General features: G+C 39.3%; 1 protein-coding gene across 1 annotated transcript in view; it reads left to right on the top strand.

Annotated features, from left to right (window-relative positions):
* Positions 1-1,616: 1,616 nt before the first annotated feature.
* Slc25a36 (solute carrier family 25 member 36) overlaps positions 1,617-20,648 on the top strand; it is a 30,416-nt gene continuing 11,384 nt past the window's right edge. The window contains exons 1-4 of the mRNA XM_038323759.1: positions 1,617-1,831; positions 10,987-11,151; positions 14,311-14,388; positions 17,141-17,241. Coding sequence (XP_038179687.1) covers positions 1,791-1,831; positions 10,987-11,151; positions 14,311-14,388; positions 17,141-17,241 — 385 coding nt within the window. The 5' untranslated portion in view covers positions 1,617-1,790. The remainder of the gene's footprint in view (positions 1,832-10,986; positions 11,152-14,310; positions 14,389-17,140; positions 17,242-20,648) is intronic.

The raw sequence follows: 20,648 nt of genomic DNA, 5'->3' as shown, positions 1-20,648 counted from the left end.
GCACTGTGACTGCACGTGCCCCTCCCTCAACAACAATAATCAAAATAAGAAGGAAGACAATATCATTGGCACTATTGAAATTCTTTAAATATTTTTACCCACTTAGTCCTCTACTGTGGCATGAACACTTGCAGTCTGTGCATTCTGTAGGAATTTAGGAGCCAGTGAAACAGAAAGGGAGCTAAGGCAATCAGATTTTGTCAAGGAAGTGGTGTCTCCAGGAAAGTGGCTCTGGAGAATTTCATGTGGGCTGGAAAGGATGATGGGGGGCTGCAAATGGACGGGCAATCATATGACAAGAAAAAATAAAATAAAATTTGTTCCTTGTTGGGGACTGCGGACCACCAGACCCTGAATTTCTTGTAAACACTTGTTTTCCTCTGCTCTGAGCAGCCTGCAGCTGCTCTGAGCACAGACCCTGAGGGCAGGGGAGTGGGTTCTGATGAGTCTGCAACTGGAAGATCCAGATCCCGAGAGCTGGGTCGTGGCCAGAGCCCTATATAAGCTGCCCCTGAGCACAATAAAGGGGCATTCTTAGCATTCTTGTCCAAAGGACGTTCCCATGGCCCCGTTTGTCTGTCTGTGTGTGTTTGTTTTTAAATTTTCATCCTAGTTCCCATAGCGCATAGAGGGCCGCCTCCCGGATTAGCGGAGCAGGTGCGTCGGTGTAGTTTTACGGTTCCTTCTGTGTGATTAGCATATTGGTGTCTATTATATTATTTTGCCTGTTCATTTGTACCTCAGAAATAATTACCAGTTAATAGGAATTAAAAATAACAACCATTTTCTAGAGAAAAAAACCCACTTTCCTTAGTCTTATGTATACATATAAGAAACATGTGTTGGTCAATAAGATAATTATCTTATTCCTATAGTAAACCTTCAGATTAATCTCCTCGCCTTTCACTTAGGAAACTTGGAAGGTTTTTCCCTCACGCGACTCTACCTTATTCCTGTCAGGAATTCTGTGTCTGCATTCTACCACAGGAATGTTCCACAGAGCCTGGAAGGCCTTTAATCCCACCACTTAGGAGGTTTAAGGCATGCAGGTCTCTAAATTGGAGCCCAGCTGCCTTTATAGGAGTCCCAGACTTGCACCCCTCCCCTGACAAAAAGTTTCGTGATGTCGCTCCGCTACAGATCCCACTAATTAACACTAATGCTTAATGATCAGGTTTAATACTGTGCTGTTGTGAGCATGCACGCGAGTATCTGTGCACAAGCGGTGCCAAGCATTCAGCGAATTCCGAGGCACACACAGGAAGCCGAATGGCTCAATCCTGAATCTACACATTTGCAGAGTAGATCAGCAGTGACCTCGGACCGCTGGGCTCTTATTCGAGACGGTTGCAGCCGGTCTGCGCAGGTAAGCGGCCATCGCTAGGCCGCCTCCCGGATTAGCGGAGCAGGTGCGTCGGCGAGCCGACCCTCTTCGGTCCCGCACGCGTTCCCGTCCTGCCCCGCGGCCCTTCATTGAGGAGTTCTCCCCCACCCCCCCGCCACCCGCCCACGATCACGTGAAAGAGGCGTGAGGGTCTCGTGACGTCACGCGGCCTCACCCAATAGAAGCTTCTGTTTATGTAGGGACGTCGGACTCCTCGGGACTCGCGCTGCGCAGTCGGGTGGAGGTCGCCGAATCGGGGACGGCGCCGGGAGGGTTCGCCGGTGGCCCTTCCGCAGCTGCGGCTCCGCCCGCTCCCCCGGCGTCCCTCTCGGCCCACGCCTCTGCCGGTGGCGGGCTGCCGGCTCCGCGTCCCGCCTCTGCGCCCGGAGGACATGCAGAAGAGAGGATGAGCCAGAGGGACACGCTGGTGCATCTGTTTGCCGGGGGGTAGGTCGGTGGGACGCGCGGGGTGCAGGCTGCGGGCGGGACCGCGCGGGCCCACGGAGCCCACGCCGGGCCTGGGCGTGAGTCGCGGCCTAGCTTGGCGGTCGTGCGCGGCAGCTGAGGCGCACGGACCCCGGCCTCGCCTAGGAGGCTCGGCCTGGCGACAAAATGGGAGCCGCCTCGGCCGGCCTCCTCGCCCCGCGCGCCTGGGCCTCACGTCGCCCACGTTCGCGGGCGACCTTGTTTCCGGCCGCCGCTGCTCGCCTGCTGCTGCTGCTGGTGGTGGCGTCGCAGCCGTCGGGGAAGGCGTTGTTGTGCTCTCTCACCCGCGGTACCTGGAGGTTATTTCCAGCTCTGGAAAATTTCTCTTTCCTTAGTTTGTCCCGGTTGCGGGAGATGGTAAAACGGCAGTGACTTTGAAGTCCTTTCTCTTGTTAATTTTATTTATTTTGCGGGAAACCAGCCCTCTGAGCACTTTGGAGAAGGGCTGGGTTGAGAGAAGTCATGCACTTAGATGAATATTTAACTATATATGTGCACAGGATTAGGATGGAGCCTGAAGTCTGGTTTGCTGGTCCACAGCCATTTTGCTGAGCCAACTTTGTTCCTCCATTCGAGATGTTCTTTCCCTATTAGATAAATAGAACAACGTTAAGATTTTTATCAGCACGATTATAATCTTGTCATAAAAATAGCTATGGTGAATTAACTTTCTAATCTTTAAAGCAGAATAAAGTAGTCTGAAACCCCAAGGATTTGATTTTGGATCAGTCAATTTAAGAATATCAAAGGAATATATATGCATTCTCTTCGTGGTTGTGTGCTTTGACTTAATATATGAGGATTCTATTGCTGATAAAGACAGTACTCTCCTTAGTTGGCACACATTTAATTCAGCATTTATTATTCTCCCGTTTTGTACTCTACTCTGGCGTTAAAGCAACTGCTAATTTTACGAGAACCCGTTTGCTTTTCCTGTTTCTGAAATGTTTACTACCAGTAAGTCTCTGCTGTACCTGAACTTTGCACATGCTAGGCAAGCTCTCCCACCACAGGGCTCCATCCCAGGCCTTTAAGACATTTTAGTAAACTGTGTATTGGAGGGGAGGAGGTAAGGGAAAGTAAAGATGTATTGTCCTGAAGTTATTGGTTTTCCACTTGTAATCAGATCTTGTAGCTACACCTGCTGCAAGGTAGAAGACCCTACATGTAGTTCAGGCTGGCCCTTTGAATTTGAATTAAGAATAGACAAAACTCTTTATCTTGATCACTTCACCTATAAGGCAAAGTTGATGTCCTCTCTAAGGCAGGACCTTCTGTGGCTCCTGTGTTTAGGTTTCATGTTTTGTTAAAGATAGAGCGCACATGTATATGAAATAAATGTTAGCACAAATGTATTAGTTTTCCAGCTTGTACTGGGATCATCACCTTGTGTTTATTAATACTTAAGAATTTAGACCATTGCCGGGCGGTGGTGGCGCATGCCTTTAATCCCAGCACTCGGGAGGCAGAGGCAGGCGGATCTCTGAGTTCGAGGCCAGCCTGGTCTACAAGAGCTAGTTCCAGGACAGGCTCTAGAAATTACAGGGAAACCCTGTCTCGAAAAACCAAAAAAAAAAAAAAAAAGAATTTAGACCATTTAGACCATTTAGGGTTTTTGGGGGGGGGGGTTTGGGTTTGTTTGTTTGTTTGTTCTTTTGTTTTTTGTTTTGAGAACTGGAATGGAGGATTTTTATGGGATCCAAAAATATCAGTTTGTTCCCTCCTTCCCAAAGAAGTCTAGTATGTGCACAGTAGACTGTTGCTATACAGTGCTTTTGCTTGTAAATTCTCTCCCTTTGCATCTCATCTCGACTTCATATTTATATAGAGTGAATGTCTAAGTGATTTAGTATACTCCTCACAGAAATAGTGGAGTGATAGGTGATAGCAAAGGTCCTTTTGATCAAAATAGAGAAAAATATGCTAATGTCAAAAAATTCTCTTCCCTAAGGCCAAACATTTTCATACAAGTAAATGAGGAATAAGTAATTGTAAAAGTCTCAATGATTCGGTTATATGTAAATTCTGTTGTGTATCATATTCTGGCAGTGTTGTGTGTGATAAACATGTAGAGATGCAAGGCAGGTTATGTTAGAAATGTTCTTAATTAAAAATGTCTAATTTGTGTACCAAGCTTGCATGTTTTTGACAATAATTTGGTGTGTTCTTTGTAAGTGCTAGGTTTATCATTAAAGGATTTTATCCACACTAGGAGCTGTAAGATTTATTTTACCGCACCGAAGAGGTGTGTCTTTGTAGCCTACCTCTTGGCTTCCTCGCATGGTATTCTTTGGATTACGCTCGGAGTACCTTAAAAGAGCCAAGAGGAACCTCTTTCATGGTGACATTTTTTTCTTAGGCAAGGGTTTTCTTCCCACCGGGGCCTTTCCTGCTGACTTAAAATGGTGTATACTGTGCACTTCAGGATCCCACAAGACTTTTACTACGGGCTGTACTGTAAATAGGAACATTTGAAACTGACCGGACCTTGGTTCTGAGTGACATTCTCACGTGCTTAACTCGTGCTTTCTTTAAGGCACCCTTTGATCTCATTATGCTTTTACTGGAGTTAATATTCAGGATTTGTAAGGGCATTTGTTGGGTTAATTGAGTTACAGAGACGGATCATGGTAGCTGTGAAGAAGAGAATGTTAATTAAGGTTTAGTTTCCACTCCACCTCAGATGCTGTTTTTCTGTTCATAGACACAAGTACCATAAAGACAACTTTCTCAAGTTACTTACTTATTGATTGATATTATGGTCTTTTTTGGGTTTTTTTTTTTGTTTTTGTTTTTGATTGTGAAATTATTTCGACTGGCTCCTTGTAAGATCAGGCCAGAAGTAGAATACTATTTAATGAGGTTTATTTGTATTATACTATGTCCATAATCTTTTTACTGTTCTCATTTCTTCCATCTTTTTTATTTTTCTGTGGAGTTTTTGGGGGTTTTTTTGTGATTTATTTATGTGTGGCTGGAAAAATAGCTCAGTGGTTAAGAACACTTCTTGTTCTTGGAAAGGACCCAGATTTTGATTTTCAGCACCCATACGGTAGCTCACAACCATCCAAAACCCTAGTTCCAGGGGATCTAACAGGCACACACAATACAAAACATTCACATACATGAAGTAAAATAGACCTTAAAATCATACATACATACATACATACATACACACACATATACGCATGTATGCATATTTTGGTATATGTATGTGCACTACATGTGTGCAGGAATCCATGCAGGCCAATCAAAAGAGGGCATCAGAGTACTCTAGTGGTGGTGCACACCTTTGATCCCAGCACTCTGGGGGCAGAGGCAGGCAGATCTCTGTGAGTTCAAGGCCAGCCTGGTCTACGGGTATGTGTGTGTGTGTGGGGGGGGGTGGAGTTCCAGACAGCCAAGGCTACACAGAGAAATCCTGTCTTGACAAAAGAGAAAAAGAAAAAAAGAAGATGAAGAAGACATCCTGGAATTCAGATATCCTGGAATTTGAGGAACACACAGTTGTGGTTTGCTATTTAGGTGCTGGAACCGAACCCAAGTCCTCTGCAAGAGCAGCAAGTGCTCTTAACCACTGAGCCATGTCCCCAGTTCCATCCTGTGTCTACTTGGACCTTTTGGGCTGCGATAACAAAATACCATAAATCGGGTGGCATCTAGAAAGTTAATATTTGCTCCAGGTCCAGAGCCTTGAGAGTCCATGTGAGCAGATTGCATGCCTGCCTAGTGAGGACCTACTTGCTCCGACTTCAAATGTCATAAAGTTCTGTCTCAGTACCTAGTCACTTCCCCCAAACCCAGCCCTTCTTCTCAGTGCTGTCACCTCTTAGGGGGTAGGATTTGAACCTATGAGTGGGGAGGCAGGTGTCTTAAACATTGAGATATACTCTCCTGTGAGAATTTCATTCTAATGGATTGGAAAACTGAGGGAAGTTACTTATTCTGACTGTTTTGTTAGCTGTTTCCCTGTAGAGGGTTAGCTTGGCATAGCAAGGGGTAGTGTTGGGGCGGGGGTAGTAGCAACTCCTTTGAATTCCCTTCTGGTGGTCCGGACATTCTAAGTGGAGTTCACAAAAGTAGTATGATATTGTTTGCTTTCACAGATGTGTTGGCATATGTGCTGGTAGTCTGTAGTCTGAAGGTGGTCTGTGTAAAGGTAGTCTGTTCAGTTAGGAGCAGAGTCTTTTAGGGTATGCCAGTTTCCCTTAAAATGTTCGTACAAGGGGCTAAGTTTCATGCCAAGCATGAAAACTTAAGTTCACATCTCCAGAGTAGACGAGCCAGATGAGCCTGGTGGTGCATGCCCTTGGTCCCAGCACTCAGGAGACAGAGGCAAGCAGACCTCTGCGTTTGAGGTCAGCCTGGTCTATATAATGAGATCCTGTCTCAAAGAAGAAAAGAAACTAGAAGAACCAGAAAATACCAAATGCAGCAAGGAAGACAGACAAGTTAAGCTAAAGAGCTCTTAGTCACTGGATCTGATCTGATAGAATTTAGTGATTTTGATTAGTTGATAAATATGAAGGGAAGCAAATAGGCTTGGTTTGTTTGTTTGTTTGTTTTTCAAGGCAGGGTTTCTCTGTAGCTTTGGAGCCTGTCCTGAAACTCACTCTATTAGACCAGGCTGGCCTCGAACTCACAGCCTGCTTCTGCCTCCTGAGTGCTGGGATTAAAGGCGTGTGCCATCACCACCTACCTGAAATTTCCTTTTCCAAAATAATCATGTTTCCTTGTGCATATTTTGTTTCCATAGTGCATTTTTTTAGTCCTTAGTCTGGTACTATATAACTGTATCTTGATCGTGTATTAGTGTCCGTCCACATATCTATGTTTATCTAACCAGCTGGCCAGCATTTTTCTGATTCAGGTATTATTATTATTCTTTATTTTGCTGTAGCATTCAAAGTAAGAATAGTCTTTAATTTTTTTCTGAACCAATAATATCACTTTCTTAAATACCTTTTTCACTTCAACAATTTATTTAGTTTTTCATGGTAATCTATCACTGTATAGGATAATTTATCACTGGATAGCCATTTTGAAAAGGTGTGTTTCTTGCCTTACATACTAAAGGCTTGAAGAAAATGCTCAGTCTGTAGTATTGGTTAACAAATTAAGCTATAAAAAAAAAGTTGGTTAAAATTCCTTAATGAAGTTTATAGAATTTTAGAAGTGACCCACATGTTTTGTTGTTGTTGTTGTTTGTTTCATTCCCCCTCCCCCCAGACAGTTTCTCTGTGTAGCTTTGGATCCTGTCCTGGAACTCACTCTGTAGACCAGGCTGGTCTCAAACTCAGAGACCTAGGATTAAAGGCATGCGCCACCACTGCCCAACTGACCCGCATGTTTTAAGATACAAAAAACCTTAAGATAATTAACATTTTCGTGAACTGTTTTTTAGTGTTGTTTCTCATGAAATGGTGTGTTACTTGGAAACAGAAAAATGGGTCAACCTGTTCATTCTGCATTTACAAAGATAAACTGCATTTGTTCAAGGAAATAGGTTTGTGTAAAGATTAAGAAAGATGAATTTCCAAGCACCTTTTAAAATGTGTACTCCACCCAGATTTGTAGATCTACTTAGGAAATACTTTACACACTTCTTTGCCTCTCCAACAAGTGTTGTGGCTCAGGCATGCTTAGAACCTCAGACTGAAGGCAACCTATGTCTGACAGTCACAGTCTTGGAATCTGTTCTGTTCCATGTTCCTCCCTTTCCTTCAGCAGAATCTTTTTTTTTTAGATTTATTTATTTATTATGTATACAACATTCTGCCTCCATGTATGCCCACATGCCAGAAGAAGGCACCAGATCTTATTACAGATGGTTGTCAGCCACCATGTGGTTGCTGGGAATTGAACTCAGGACCTCTGGAAGAGCAGCCAGTGCTCTTAACCGCTGAGCCATCTCTCTAGCCCCCTTCAGCAGAATCTTGAAAGTTCTTAGGTTCCTATGTGCCCCACACCACCACATACGCCTCAATTTTGTTAGTAAAAGTTCTTTATAGACCACGGAACTGGTCCTAGTGATTCAGCTGTTTGAGACTATAGGACTGTATTTGTAACTGTATGCCTGGCACGTTCAAGATTCTTAGCAGCATGGTTGGAATGGATCTGCTTGCTACTTCACTGCTGTTTAGTGAAAACTTGCCCTTTGCCTTCCCCACCCCCTCACCCTCAGCTTACAGTCCTTGTGCCCTGTGGTAAACTTGCATGGGAGAACACTTTGAAGCCCTCAGTCTCACAAGATGTTTGCAGTTTTTGAGTTCTGTGCTTTTTAAACAATCTCTTGGTGCCTAGCTTACTCAACTGTGCCAACTTACTCAAGGTTGGTTTAAAAAAAAAAAGTACTAAAGTAGTTGACCACTGGCATGCCTGAATTCTTCTTATGTACATAAGCAAATAGAAGCAGCTTGTCATAGTTGGGTAAACTTACCACACAGACAAACGTAAAAGTAGAAGAGTTTTAATTGCCTTATAAAGTAGTCGAATTTAACAATGTTGAATAGTCTGTAGATTGATGCATAGAACACATGACTGTCTTATTTCTCTAAGTAATCTTGGTTGTTTACCCCTTTAGTTCCTTTTCCTCCCTGGTCCATTCTTCCTTTCCTTTCTCCTACCTTTCTCCCCTTCACCCCTCTCTCCCTCCCTTTTTCTGGGTGGCAGTGTTTTGTTATGCGGGTTTGCAATTCTTGGTCCCTTTGTCTTAGCCTCAACAGTGTGGACAACTCCCCATTAATTGCCTATAAACTTTATTGTTTTATGTGCCTAGTGTTTTGCCTGCCTATATGTCTGTGCACTGTGTTCATATTGAGTACTGTTGGATCCTCTAGAACTGGTATTATATATTCTTGTGAACCTCTATGTGGATGCTGGACATTGAACTTTTGTTCTCTGGAAGAATGACCAGTGCTCATAACCCCTAAGCCATTGCTCTAGACCCTGCCTATAAACTTTTAAGATGCACATTGATCCAGGTAGTTTGACTAAGAAGAAAAAAATTGAGGTTACTTTGGATATATCGAAGATACAATATCATTTTACACATCAATACAGAAAGATGTGTAATGTAGAGATTTTTTGATGCTATAATGAATTTTTAATGTTCCTTGGTCTCAAACTGGGCTATTCTCTCCCTTGAATTGCCAGTGAAGAAAACACAGCAAATGAGTGATTGTTTTACAGAAATAACTTTAAATTGTAACTTTTAAGTAGTAAAATATTCACATTAGCAGATGAATTGGCTGCCATACTACATGGCTCTAACTTATGGCCAGGTCACTGAGTCAGAGGAAAATAGCAGCTGTAGAAGGCAGGAAACCCTAAGGGCTTGTTTTAATGCACTTGGAGTAGGTGCTGAGTAGCATGTGCACACAGCCAGAGAGAGTTGAAGGTAATTGATTTTTCTTTTTCATTTGTTACTTTGTGTCTTTTGTGTGCTTCCTTTGCTTTTTGAACAAAATCTGCTATGTGCCCATGACTGGCCTAGAATTTGCTCTGTAGGCCAGACTACCTCAGAGAGCCACCTGCCTCTGTTTCCAAGTCCTGGGACTAAAAGTATGCACCACCATGCCTGAGTGGTGTGTCTTTTACTATTTCTTGTGTTTTCTGATAGTTGAGTGTCAGAAAACCTTGAATCCTTTTTATCTTCCTGATGATTTTTAACTTCTAGAACTTTCTGCATCGGTATAGGCTTTTTAGCTTGTTTTGGTTTGAGATACTTCATCTTGATTCTATATTCTCATGCTATTCTGCAAAGTAAAACTAGAGCCTCATGCTCCAACCTCTTTTTAATCTTAAGGCTGGATCTCACTAAGTTGGCCTGGCTCATCTCGAAGTGGAGTACTACCTAGGCAGGCCTTCAGCTTGTGGTCTTGCTTCTTGACTTCTTGCTATTTTTAAAAAATGTGATTATATTGGTTATGCAAATTGGTGTTTCTGAAAACTCTAATTACTGTCTTAATGAAAATTTAGTTCATTGATGTGAAACTGAAGGAGTGGAATAAGACTCAAATAATATTACATACTATTTGTTTTTGAGATAGGACTTCATGTAGCCTAGCCTTGCTTGAATTCACCGCGTAACTAAGGATTACCTTGAACTTCTGATTATTCTGCCTCCTACTTGCTGAAACTCTAAGCCTGCATCACAGCTCTCAGGCCCTTTCCTTTAATTAACTACTTGCTTAACTTAATAATTGTGCATCCACATCTTAGATGCATAAGTGAGCTAAACACTGTATATTTAATATAGTTTGGTTGTGCTCACGTTCATTTAGACATAAAACTAAATGCATTATAGCACAGTGCTTTAATCTTGTACACGAAGCTGATGATGCCATAAAACTGAAATACCTTTCTCGTAAGTTAAATAAGTACCGTGCTGCTGAGCACTCAGGAGGTAGAGGTAGCCCCGTCTGACTTCCAGGCCAGCTGGGTCTCTATAGAGAGACCCTGTCTCAAAAAGCAATGATTTGAAAATAGATACACACAATAAGAACAAAACAAAGCTGCTAGCCGGGCGGTGGTGGCGCACGCCTTTAATCCCAGCTCTCGGGAGGCAGAGGAAGGCGGATCTCTGAGTTTGAGACCAGCCTGGTCTACAAGAGCTAGTTCCAGGACAGGCTCCAAAGCTACAGAGAAACCCTGTCTCGAAAAACCAAAAGAAAGAAAGAAAGAAAAGTGAAAAATGGAATACATTTCAAGCATTGGTATAGATCTCGTCAGCGCTGTAAGTCATACCTTGGCAAGAAGCACTGATCAGCTCTTTCGCCAATCATTTTAGGAATGGCCCTCACTGGAACTCTTCCCTTACCTAATTGTGTGCAAAGTACTAAGCTTAGTGTTTGCTTCAAATTTTATTCTGATATTTGGGGACAGGGGCTACCAGTTGAGACATGCTGGGTGCTTTCCATAGTTCCGTCAGTACTTTTTAGTGACTGAAAGTGTTTATTTGTAGTCAAGTAAGTGAAACTTTCAAAAAGATTAGTCTTCAGATTTTTAAATTTTAGTAAGGTTATAAAACACCTTTTGATTAGAGCACTAAGTAAAAATGTATATTCTCATTGGCTGTTAGATACCTAAAATCTAATCTTTTCGTCTTTTTGTAGATGTGGTGGCACAGTGGGAGCTATTCTGACATGTCCACTGGAAGTTGTCAAAACGCGGTTACAGTCATCTTCTGTGACACTTTATGTCTCTGAAGTTCAGCTGAACACCATGACCGGAGCCAGTGTCAACCGAGTCGTGTCCCCTGGGCCTCTGCACTGCCTAAAGTGAGAGCAAAGCATTCATGGATTTGGTTGCTGTGCTGCTTATCTTAGTGGTTCACATGCTTAATTTTTTCCTTACACATTTTAAAAGGTTTTTTAGAAAAGCTAATGACAAAAGTTAGCATGAATATACTTATTGGTTGTAGCAGACTATAATGGAGTAGAACAATTATAAAGATTATATTAAATGGAATATTTCCAAATTGTATATATTTAAACTATTTTTTCTAAATTTATCCATTTCTAAAGTTATTATAGGTATTTTGCATTGAATTGATTCATTTTTGTTTCATTTGTTTTCAGGCAAGGTCTCACTATGTAGCCCTGACTGGTCTGGAATTCAGTATCCAGAACAGGCCTACCTCTATGCCACCATACCCAGATGGCTGTTGTATTTAGTTTTAAAATGAAGGTAGTGTTGGTGCTACTATTGTGTGTTTAATGTTCACATATATGCACTAGTACCTGCATCTAGTTGCTGACAATTTTCTTTTATAAAATATATAACATATATAATTTATACAGCTTCATCTTGAAACAGTTATACTAGTTTTAAAAATCTGTGTGTTGACATTTTCTGATGATTAGAAAAAGATTGGCCTGTTTATATTAAGTTGCTTTCAAACTTATTTAAGACTGGCTGTGGTGGCGCACACCTTTAATCCCAGCACTTGGGAAGCAGAGGCTGGTGAATCTCTTGAGTTTGAAGCCAGCCTAGTTTACAGAGCAAGTTCCAGGACAGCCAGGGCTACATAGAGAAACCCTGTCTTGAAAAGCAAAACAACTTATTCAGATCATTTTCTGTGTTGTTAGGTTTGTATTAGAGCTCAATACTGTGTGTCTGCCTTATCAGTTCACTTGACTTAAATCTGTTTGAACTGAGTTCAGTAGTGTTTATTTTGTAGTAGCAAATGAACTCATCCAGTATATTTACATTTGCTACTAAGATTGCATCACGCTTTTTTCAACTTGGTTACCTAAGGACATGAATAAAACTGTCAGCAGTTTTGAATTAAAATGTCAATTACAGAAAATTACTGATTGGTATGGGAAATGTATCTTTTTAAAAAGATTTATTTGCATATTTTATGTGTATATGGGTATTTTGTCTGCATATATATGCACACTAGGAGAGGACATCAGATCCCGTGGGACTCCAGTTATAGATGGTTGTGGGCTACCATGTGGGTACTGGGAATTGAACTCAGGATCTCTAGAAGAGCAGCCAGTGCTTATAACAAGTGAGCTATTTCTCCAGCTCCAGGAAATGAATCTTAATTCATTTCTGAATGAATAATTTTGACATTACCATTGATCAGATCTTTTTTAAAATTCTGCTTTAGACCCCTGAGATATACTTTGATTTGGTTTTCAGTAATTGTGGTTTTCCGTCATCATGAGAACTTTCTTTCTTTCTTTTTTAATTAATTCAGATTTCTCAGGAGTGTTTGTTTGAAACAAAGCTTTATTAGGTAACACTGGCTGACCTTGAACTCCATGTAGATTGGACTGACATCAAACTCACAAAGATTAACCTGCTTTTGCTTCCCTGGTAATGGGATTAAAGGCATGCACCGCCATTTCCTCAAGTTTTTTCATGCTCACCTTTAACTCTTTGTAAATCATTTAATCACTAAAGCACCCAATAAGTGAATACTGTTTTGTTTTCTTATTCTTAAACTGAAATGGGTGAGATTACTTTTTTCATACAGTTGTTTTCTACCTTTGGACTTCACAGAAAAAAATCTTGCCTTCAACTTATACCTTTAATTAACTATTACATTCATCTGCCTTTTAAGAGATCTTTCTTGCCGGGCAGTGGTGGCAGATGCCTTTAATCCCAGCACTAGGGAGGAAGTATATAGATACTCTGAGACAAGCACTTGATCTACCTGTTTCTTAGTGCTAAAGTTTCCTTTGCTTTATTTCTTTTACTTATTCTTTGTTGTTGTTGTTCCAAGTCAATTCTAATTAGACTGGCCTGAACTTCTTCAGCCCTGTCCTCCCAAATGTGGGACTACAGGCACATGCCACCACATCTGGTTTCTCCATTAAAATATTCTGCTCCATCTCACCTCTGCAGCTTCATCAAACCACTTAATCTCAGAAAGCCTCTTATGCTTTAGGCTCTCCATCCCTTTTTCTTCTGGGAATAAATATCTTGTACAATATTTGCTTATTGTGACCTATTAAATTATTTGCATTAATATGCTTTTTTTTTCCTCAACTATTCAGTAGAATTTTCAGTGTGAGGGCCTGTATCTTTTTTTTTAAATCTAGTCATGAGCTCTTTATACACTAAGTTCTCAATATATTAGATATTAACTAATTGGAGGGGAAATTTACCAAGCATTCTAGTAACCCATGGGATGTTAGGGTGATAGACTTGCCATGGCATCTCACTGAAACTGTTGATTGACATCGTACTTCAGAACTTGTAGTTTCCAAGATTGTGTAAAGATTAAATTGGATTGGCTGCAGCTTATGGTGGAGGATTTGCCTTCTGTGTGTGAAGCTGAGTCTGATCCCCAGTACCAGGCAAAACCCTGAGAGCAGGAAGAAGCCACACTTCTGCTTGTGGAATCAAATTTGCTGATTAAGTGATAAGGAGAGAGAAAGCAAGTCAGTGTCACAATCTAGATATTTCTTAATCTCCTCTCTTACTGTGAGACAGGGTCTCACTGAAGCCTAGTCTGACTTCTAACTCACTCAAATTTAGGATAATCTTCTTATCTCAGCCTCCCAGTGTTGGAATTACAAGCAAGAGCCTACATACCTCAATAAAACTGTTATTTTTAACCGTTTTATGCATGTGTACATGGGCACATACATGGCACAACATACATGTAGAGGAAAAAAGGCAACTGTGGAGTCAGTTTTCCTTCCAACATTAGGTGAGTTCCAGGGATCCAAATTAGATCCTCAGGCCCAGTGGCAAGTACCTTTACCCACTGAGTCATCTTGCCAGACATTTTAGAAAAGAATATGCACAGAGTTTTATTACTATTTTTCAGTACTTTGCCTGTCCCCCCCCCAAAGTTTTTATAGCTGTAAAATTGGACTGGAAAGATACATTATAAGTAGGAGAAATTGGTTTTGTTCTAGAATATTAGTAAAGAACGATAGAACATTTCTTTCTAATATTTCTTTTTCTCTTTTTAGAGTTATCCTGGAAAAAGAGGGTCCTCGCTCATTGTTTAGAGGACTAGGCCCCAACTTAGTGGGGGTGGCACCCTCCAGGTAAAAAAAAAAAAGGCTAAGTAAAATTATAGCCCTCTTTGTTTCAAGGTATCTGGATATAATCATTTGTAGACACAGTTAAATTTATGAATTCAACTTTTCAGTATTTGTGGGGAGGCATTTGAGAGTTTCTGGTGCTAATCAGAAGGAATCTACAAAAAAAGCTTGATTCTGGGACTAACATTCATTGTACTAAGGAAATGTTTCTTGTAAGGGAAAAGGTGTAATGTTTGCTTTAAACTTAAAACTCACACTTGGAAAATGAAGTGTGGAATAAAGTAACTCTGAGTTCAAAAGTATTTGTAGACAGTTGCATATTTTAAATTGTTATAAATGGAACTGAGATTTGAGGGGAGAATACTATATTTGAAACTAGAAATTAAAATAGCATCTTTAAATTGGATTGACTAAGACCTATTATATGAGTGATGCTTTCAAAATCTTAATTTTCTCATAACTAATGACTTGCCTATTATGATAGTATCTGAGAAAATGCTTATATTCTCTTTTGACCTTAGGAATTAGAAGAATTTTATACTTTAATGGGAAGGGCCCAATATAAACTGATGTGGGATGGGTTCTTTTTTTGTGGGGGTCTGATCTGTAAACTAGGTTGGCCTTGAAATCACAGAGATCCACCTGCATCTACCTCCCAGAGTGTAGGGATCAAGGCTAAACTGATGTTTTATGATAAATTATTAGAAGTTATGCTTTAAATGTAACTGTGGTAACTTAAATTTTCCTTAAAAAAATTTTTTTTTAAGGATTTGGTGTGTGTGTGAAGGAGTGTTCCATTTTGAGACAGTCTCACTGGGTAGCCCTCCTAGCCTCATTTACCTGCCTCCTGCCTAAGACACCTGAGTACTAGAATTATAGAGGTTAACCTGGCTTTACATAGGTATTTTTAAAAATGTTTATTATGTATGAATATTCTTTCTGCATGCATGTATGTACACCATATGTCAGAAGAAAGAATCAGATCCCCTGCAACTGGATTCTTCCGTGGTAGAATGCTGTCCAGAAAAGTTCCTATTTAGAATGTATATGGACACCTAGTTCTGTACTTTAAACCACATACCTCATTCACACCTTGTAACTTACTGGATTTCACTTCTTTCATCTTAAGAAATTTTTCAGAGCTGAGCTTGGTTGCCTACATCTGTAGTTTCAGGCTGTGCAGCCTTATCTTGCATTCAAAACCAGGGCAGCCACGTACTTAGGCATGCTGGCTACAGTCCATCTTTTTAATAGTTACTAAATGTACTAAAATTTTATTTTGACATTTTGTCATTTAATTTTTGTGTAGTTACACCCTCTTTTATAATTTGATGTCTTATTTTTTTATTTATATTTTCTATATGTATTACATAACCTTTTTTTTTTCCATTAAGATGTCTTCTGTGATTCTTTCTTAGGAATGAGTTTATTTTCCTTCCTGTTTTGGAGTTGTTTGTCCTAAGATTGTAGGTTTGTTTGTTTGTTTGTTTGTTATTTTCCTTATAAATAGAACATTTTGTTTCAAATTATTAAATAGCCCCCTCTTTTTTTGAAGCAGGCTTTCACTTTGTAGTTTAGATTACTCTTGAACTTAGGATCCTCTTGTCTTCCCTGCTGACTGCTAAGATTTGCAGGTGAAAGCCATGTCCCTGGCTCCTTTTTTCTTAAACACATTTTTTAAAAATACAGTAGTGGAAGCTGAAGAGATGATGATTTAGTGGTTAAGAGCATTTGCTGCTTTTGCATTCTTAAGAACTGAACCTGAATTCAGTTCTCAATACTCTCATGGAGTCTCAAAACCATCTCTAACTCCAGTCCAGAGAATCTGACACCCTCTTCTGGTCTCCATGGGCTCTGCATGCACCTGGAACACTTGGTAGAATACTTATATAATCAGGAGGAAAAGACAGGATAATGAAACTCTCCATTACCAATTATTGGTCTACTTTGTTACTGTAAGTCAGCTTTGTTGAGAAATAATGCAATATTTGATTCAGCAAGGCAATAATTCAGTACTTCAAAGGCTGAAAGAGCTCCACGTCTAATGGAGTATTTTACACACATTGCAAAACATAAGCTGGCCCAATGGGCCTGATCACATTTGTTAAAATTATTTTGTCTTAAGAATACTGTGGGGCAACACTGGGCAGTGGTGGCGCACGCCTTTAATCCCAGCACTCGGGAGGCAGAGGCAGGCAGATCTCTGTGAGTTTGAGGCCAGCCTGGGCTATAAAAGCTAGCTCCAGGACAGGCTCCAAAGCTACAGAGAAACCCTGTCTTGGGGGAGGGGGAGAACCAAAAAAAAAAAAAAAAAAAAAAAAAAAAAGAATACTGTGGGCAAGAGGTATAAAAAGAATAAAGGCTTGGGTGGGATCTGCAGCACCAAAAAGTAGAATGTGTAAACCTATTCTGTATGAGTTTGTAGGGTAAAATAGACTATAGATTCTCAAAACTGTCCAGCATCAGACCAGTTAGATCAACTCTACCTCTAAAGTTACGACCACCTAACTCAGAAATGCAAATAGCATAGCCTCACTGGTGCACAGAATGTAATTTGTACTGTCAGTATTGAGCACACTTAGGAGCTGTGAGAGTGGGTGCTAGGAACTACACATTGGAGTTTGGCCTTTGTAGAGTACAAAACATGCTTAGTGGAAACATGGGTAAAGTGATGTTACAGTGAATATGACTGAGACTTTATTAGATTTCTCTATTCTAGAATTATAAAGATTTATGCTTTATTAATTATTTTTAGAGCAATATACTTTGCTGCTTATTCAAACTGCAAGGAAAAGTTGAATGGTGTTTTTGATCCTGATTCTACCCAAGTACACATGATTTCAGCTGCAATGGCAGGTATGAATATTTAATAGTAAAACTTCTCAAACCTGGAAATGTCAATATTTTATGATGACTTTATATCAAATTAAGATAGTGTGTTTTTAATAATTAAAATCTATAAAGATGATTTTGTTCATTTGAATAAAATATTTGCTATACATAAATCTGTTATCAGTTACATCTTTGTAATTAAGAGAAGTCGCAGACTGTAGATAGTATATTTATTTTGCTGTGTATTGCCTAATATTTAATGCATTCATGCTTTAAGAGTCCAGCCATAATCCCACTGGAATTAGAGCTGCTATTTGCTCCCTTCAGTTTCCATTAGTGCCTTCCTGCTGCATGTTTTGGCTTCTGTCTGAAATGTGCCGCCAGTACTTGGTAAAGTATTCATTTGTCCTGTGCTTGGATGATCTTTACTATGGTCCAGTTACTATGATTTGTTATGTCTGAGAAGATGTTTATCATTCCTCATAATCTAGACTATATACTGACCTTAACTTTAGACACTGGCTTATGTGTGCATGCTTTTGTAGAAATGTTTCCAGGAACTTCTGGATCAGCACAAACCTCACAGGTCTTTCTAAGAGTAAGTGGTAGAGATTGGTTTGTCACTCTGGTTCTGGAATCATTTGCTGCCATGCATGTTAAACAATGCCTTGAATTTAGTTCTTAATAGAAAATTCTTCCAACTTTCTGAGAATTATTTAATCCGCCCATTTCCAAATTATTCTATAACTTTGTAAGGAAAACTATAGTTGCTTTTATCAGCTGTTGATCAATAAATTGACTTTCCATTGTGCGCTTAATAAGTGCCTTAAACTGCTAATCATTTTCTGTTTAGAATAGTTTAATTTGAACCACATTTTAACCAGTTTAGCCAAGTGTAACCTGAAATACTGATTTATGAAAGACTGAAAGCCTCTGCTATATAATAAATCTAGCATATAGCTTACAAATTGTTTTCAAGACTTTTTATATTTGCAGTTGATGACTAATTGACATTTTGAAGCTGGAAGGAACAGTGCTTAAAGTCAAGATAGTGTATACTCTGATTTGCCAGTCTGGAGATCTTGATTCCTGGGAGTTTTGGGGACCTTATCCATGGAATAACTGGATTGATCTGGATAGACTGGGTTTTGAAAATTAGTTCTTAGTATAATAGTATTTGCCTAGTTACAGAACAGAATTTTTTAATTGTACTATTTATAGATGTTGGTTAAAGATGTTTTCCTCTCACAGATTTGACTGGGTATAGGTGAAAGTTGGGCCAATTAGTTATAAACCCAGCAACCATTACACTAGGTTAACAATCTCTTTCTAGATTGTCGACGTTTGTGTGGGGGGCTTATTTGTCTCTAACTCCAGAAAGTTAAAAAGAAATGCTATACTTTAAAAAAAATTGAAATCAAGAAACTAGATAAACTGGGTGGTGGTGGCGCACACCTTTAATCCCAGAACTTGGGAGGCAGAGGCAGGTGGATCTCTGAGTTTGAGGCCAGCCTGGTCTAGAGAGCGAGTGAGTTCCAGGACAGTCAGGAATACAGAGAAACCCTGTCTCAAGAAAAAAAGAAAGAAAAAAAGAAAAAGAAATTAGTCATTTTAAAGTTGACAATGTTTATTATGGATTCAATATTACACATTTAGAAGTTCAGGGTATCTAAATTCTTACAGAAACATTTTATTATATTAGAATATCTCACCAAAATTTATTATTGTTTTTATATCACATTGCAAAGTAATTCAGTAAAACGTATTAAAAATTCTTTCCTTAAATGTATAATATCTTCATTAGTACTGTTTCCCAACTTGAATTCCTTCAGTTTTGGTAAATTGATAAGCATGCATATTCAGACATTATTACCCTTTGCATTTACCGTGTAATTTGAAAGTATTTTTTCATTTGTTTGCAGTTATATTTCCTGAAAATTACGCCTTCAGCATTTCCTTGTACTATTTGTTAGCATTAACATCTAGCTTTGCAGGTTGTTGTGTGTAGCTACATGGCTGGTGAAAGAGAATGGTCCAGTACAGATTGATTAAGGTAGCTTTTTGCCCCCTTTATTCTTAAAATAATCAACAGCAGATTGCTCCGGGTTTTCTTCAGGGTCATATTTTTGGACATCAAAGAATGATTTAAGAGGTACAAAATACTTAAAGATAAGTCATGTGAAAAAGATTTTAACTGATTGTTAAAAAAAAATGCTAACCTTGTCACCTTAGTAGCAAAACTGCATTAAAAGAGGCTGTCAGCCCTATTACCTGGGGATTTTACCACACCAGTCAGCATACATAGCCACAGGGCCTGTCTTCAGTTTCATTTTGCATGTTACCCAAATCGACTAAAACATGTAATTTAAATATTAGACTTAGTTAAAACTGCAGTCAAAAAGAGTCATTTTTGGCAGTGTTGTAAGTGGCCACGCTAAAATGTACTGTTGTTTACTGAAACATTTTCCAGTTACAAAGATATTTAATCCAAGTAATCCTGATTGTTTTTGTGCTTTACCAACCCTTTTACCCCTTACACATAACTGTTGTTACACTGTTTAGCTATTGGGGTATCTGCTTTGTGTCTATCTTGTTGAAATAATCTTGAGTAAGCCTTCTGATATACCATGGCACCCGTTGGTATGCCTAAATGTATTGTTTCTTCTTTCTTTACAGTAATTCTTAATTTTTAAAAGTTTACCTGACAAGCACATATTTTTATATGTGACATAAGTATAAAGGAAATAAATTTTTGTTTCTATTTTTATCTGTAACCATATATTTGGTGTGAAATTCCTAATGTGTCAATAAATATAATCATTTTGTGTCATCAATATATCAAGTGAGTAATATATGCTTACAGAATGCATAATTATTATTTGGGTGTTATCTTTTTGTTTTTAAGAACACATTTTTTTCAAGGTATCTTTTTTTCTGTGATTTTTTTTAACTTCATTATTTAAGTGTAAGGTTAGGTGTTTTTTTACTCCTTAAATATAAAGTTTACCTTACAGTAGCCAGCCAGGTGCATGGTTGGACAGCTGCTTTGTATGCTTATTTGTGAACATTTTTCCTGTTTTCTGTTTTGTAGAACACAAGAATTAATACAAAATAATCCAAAATATTCCATAAGTATGGATTGCAATATTACTGCTAGAGTCAAAAGGTGACAAGTACTTTTGTTAGCAGTGTGATCTTCATTAGTTACACAAAGTTCCAGACTTTAATATTCTGTTGGGGCTTTTATTTCTTTTTGTTTGGTTGGTTTTTAAATCACTAGATAACTTGATTATTAAAGAACAGATAAAAGTGTCTGCAGCTCTTTTCATGGTAGATAACAGTGGTAGGAAATGGAACATAGCATCCCTTCTAAACTTTTATTAGAGTCTCCCTTGACAAGGTTAGCATTTTTTCTTTAAGACAAAATTGAT

This window comes from Arvicola amphibius, chromosome 3 (genome assembly GCF_903992535.2).
Source record: "Arvicola amphibius chromosome 3, mArvAmp1.2, whole genome shotgun sequence".
Taxonomy (NCBI): Eukaryota; Metazoa; Chordata; class Mammalia; order Rodentia; family Cricetidae; genus Arvicola; species Arvicola amphibius.
Note: the sequence above shows the minus strand (reverse complement) of the source record. Positions and strands in the feature narration are given on the sequence as shown.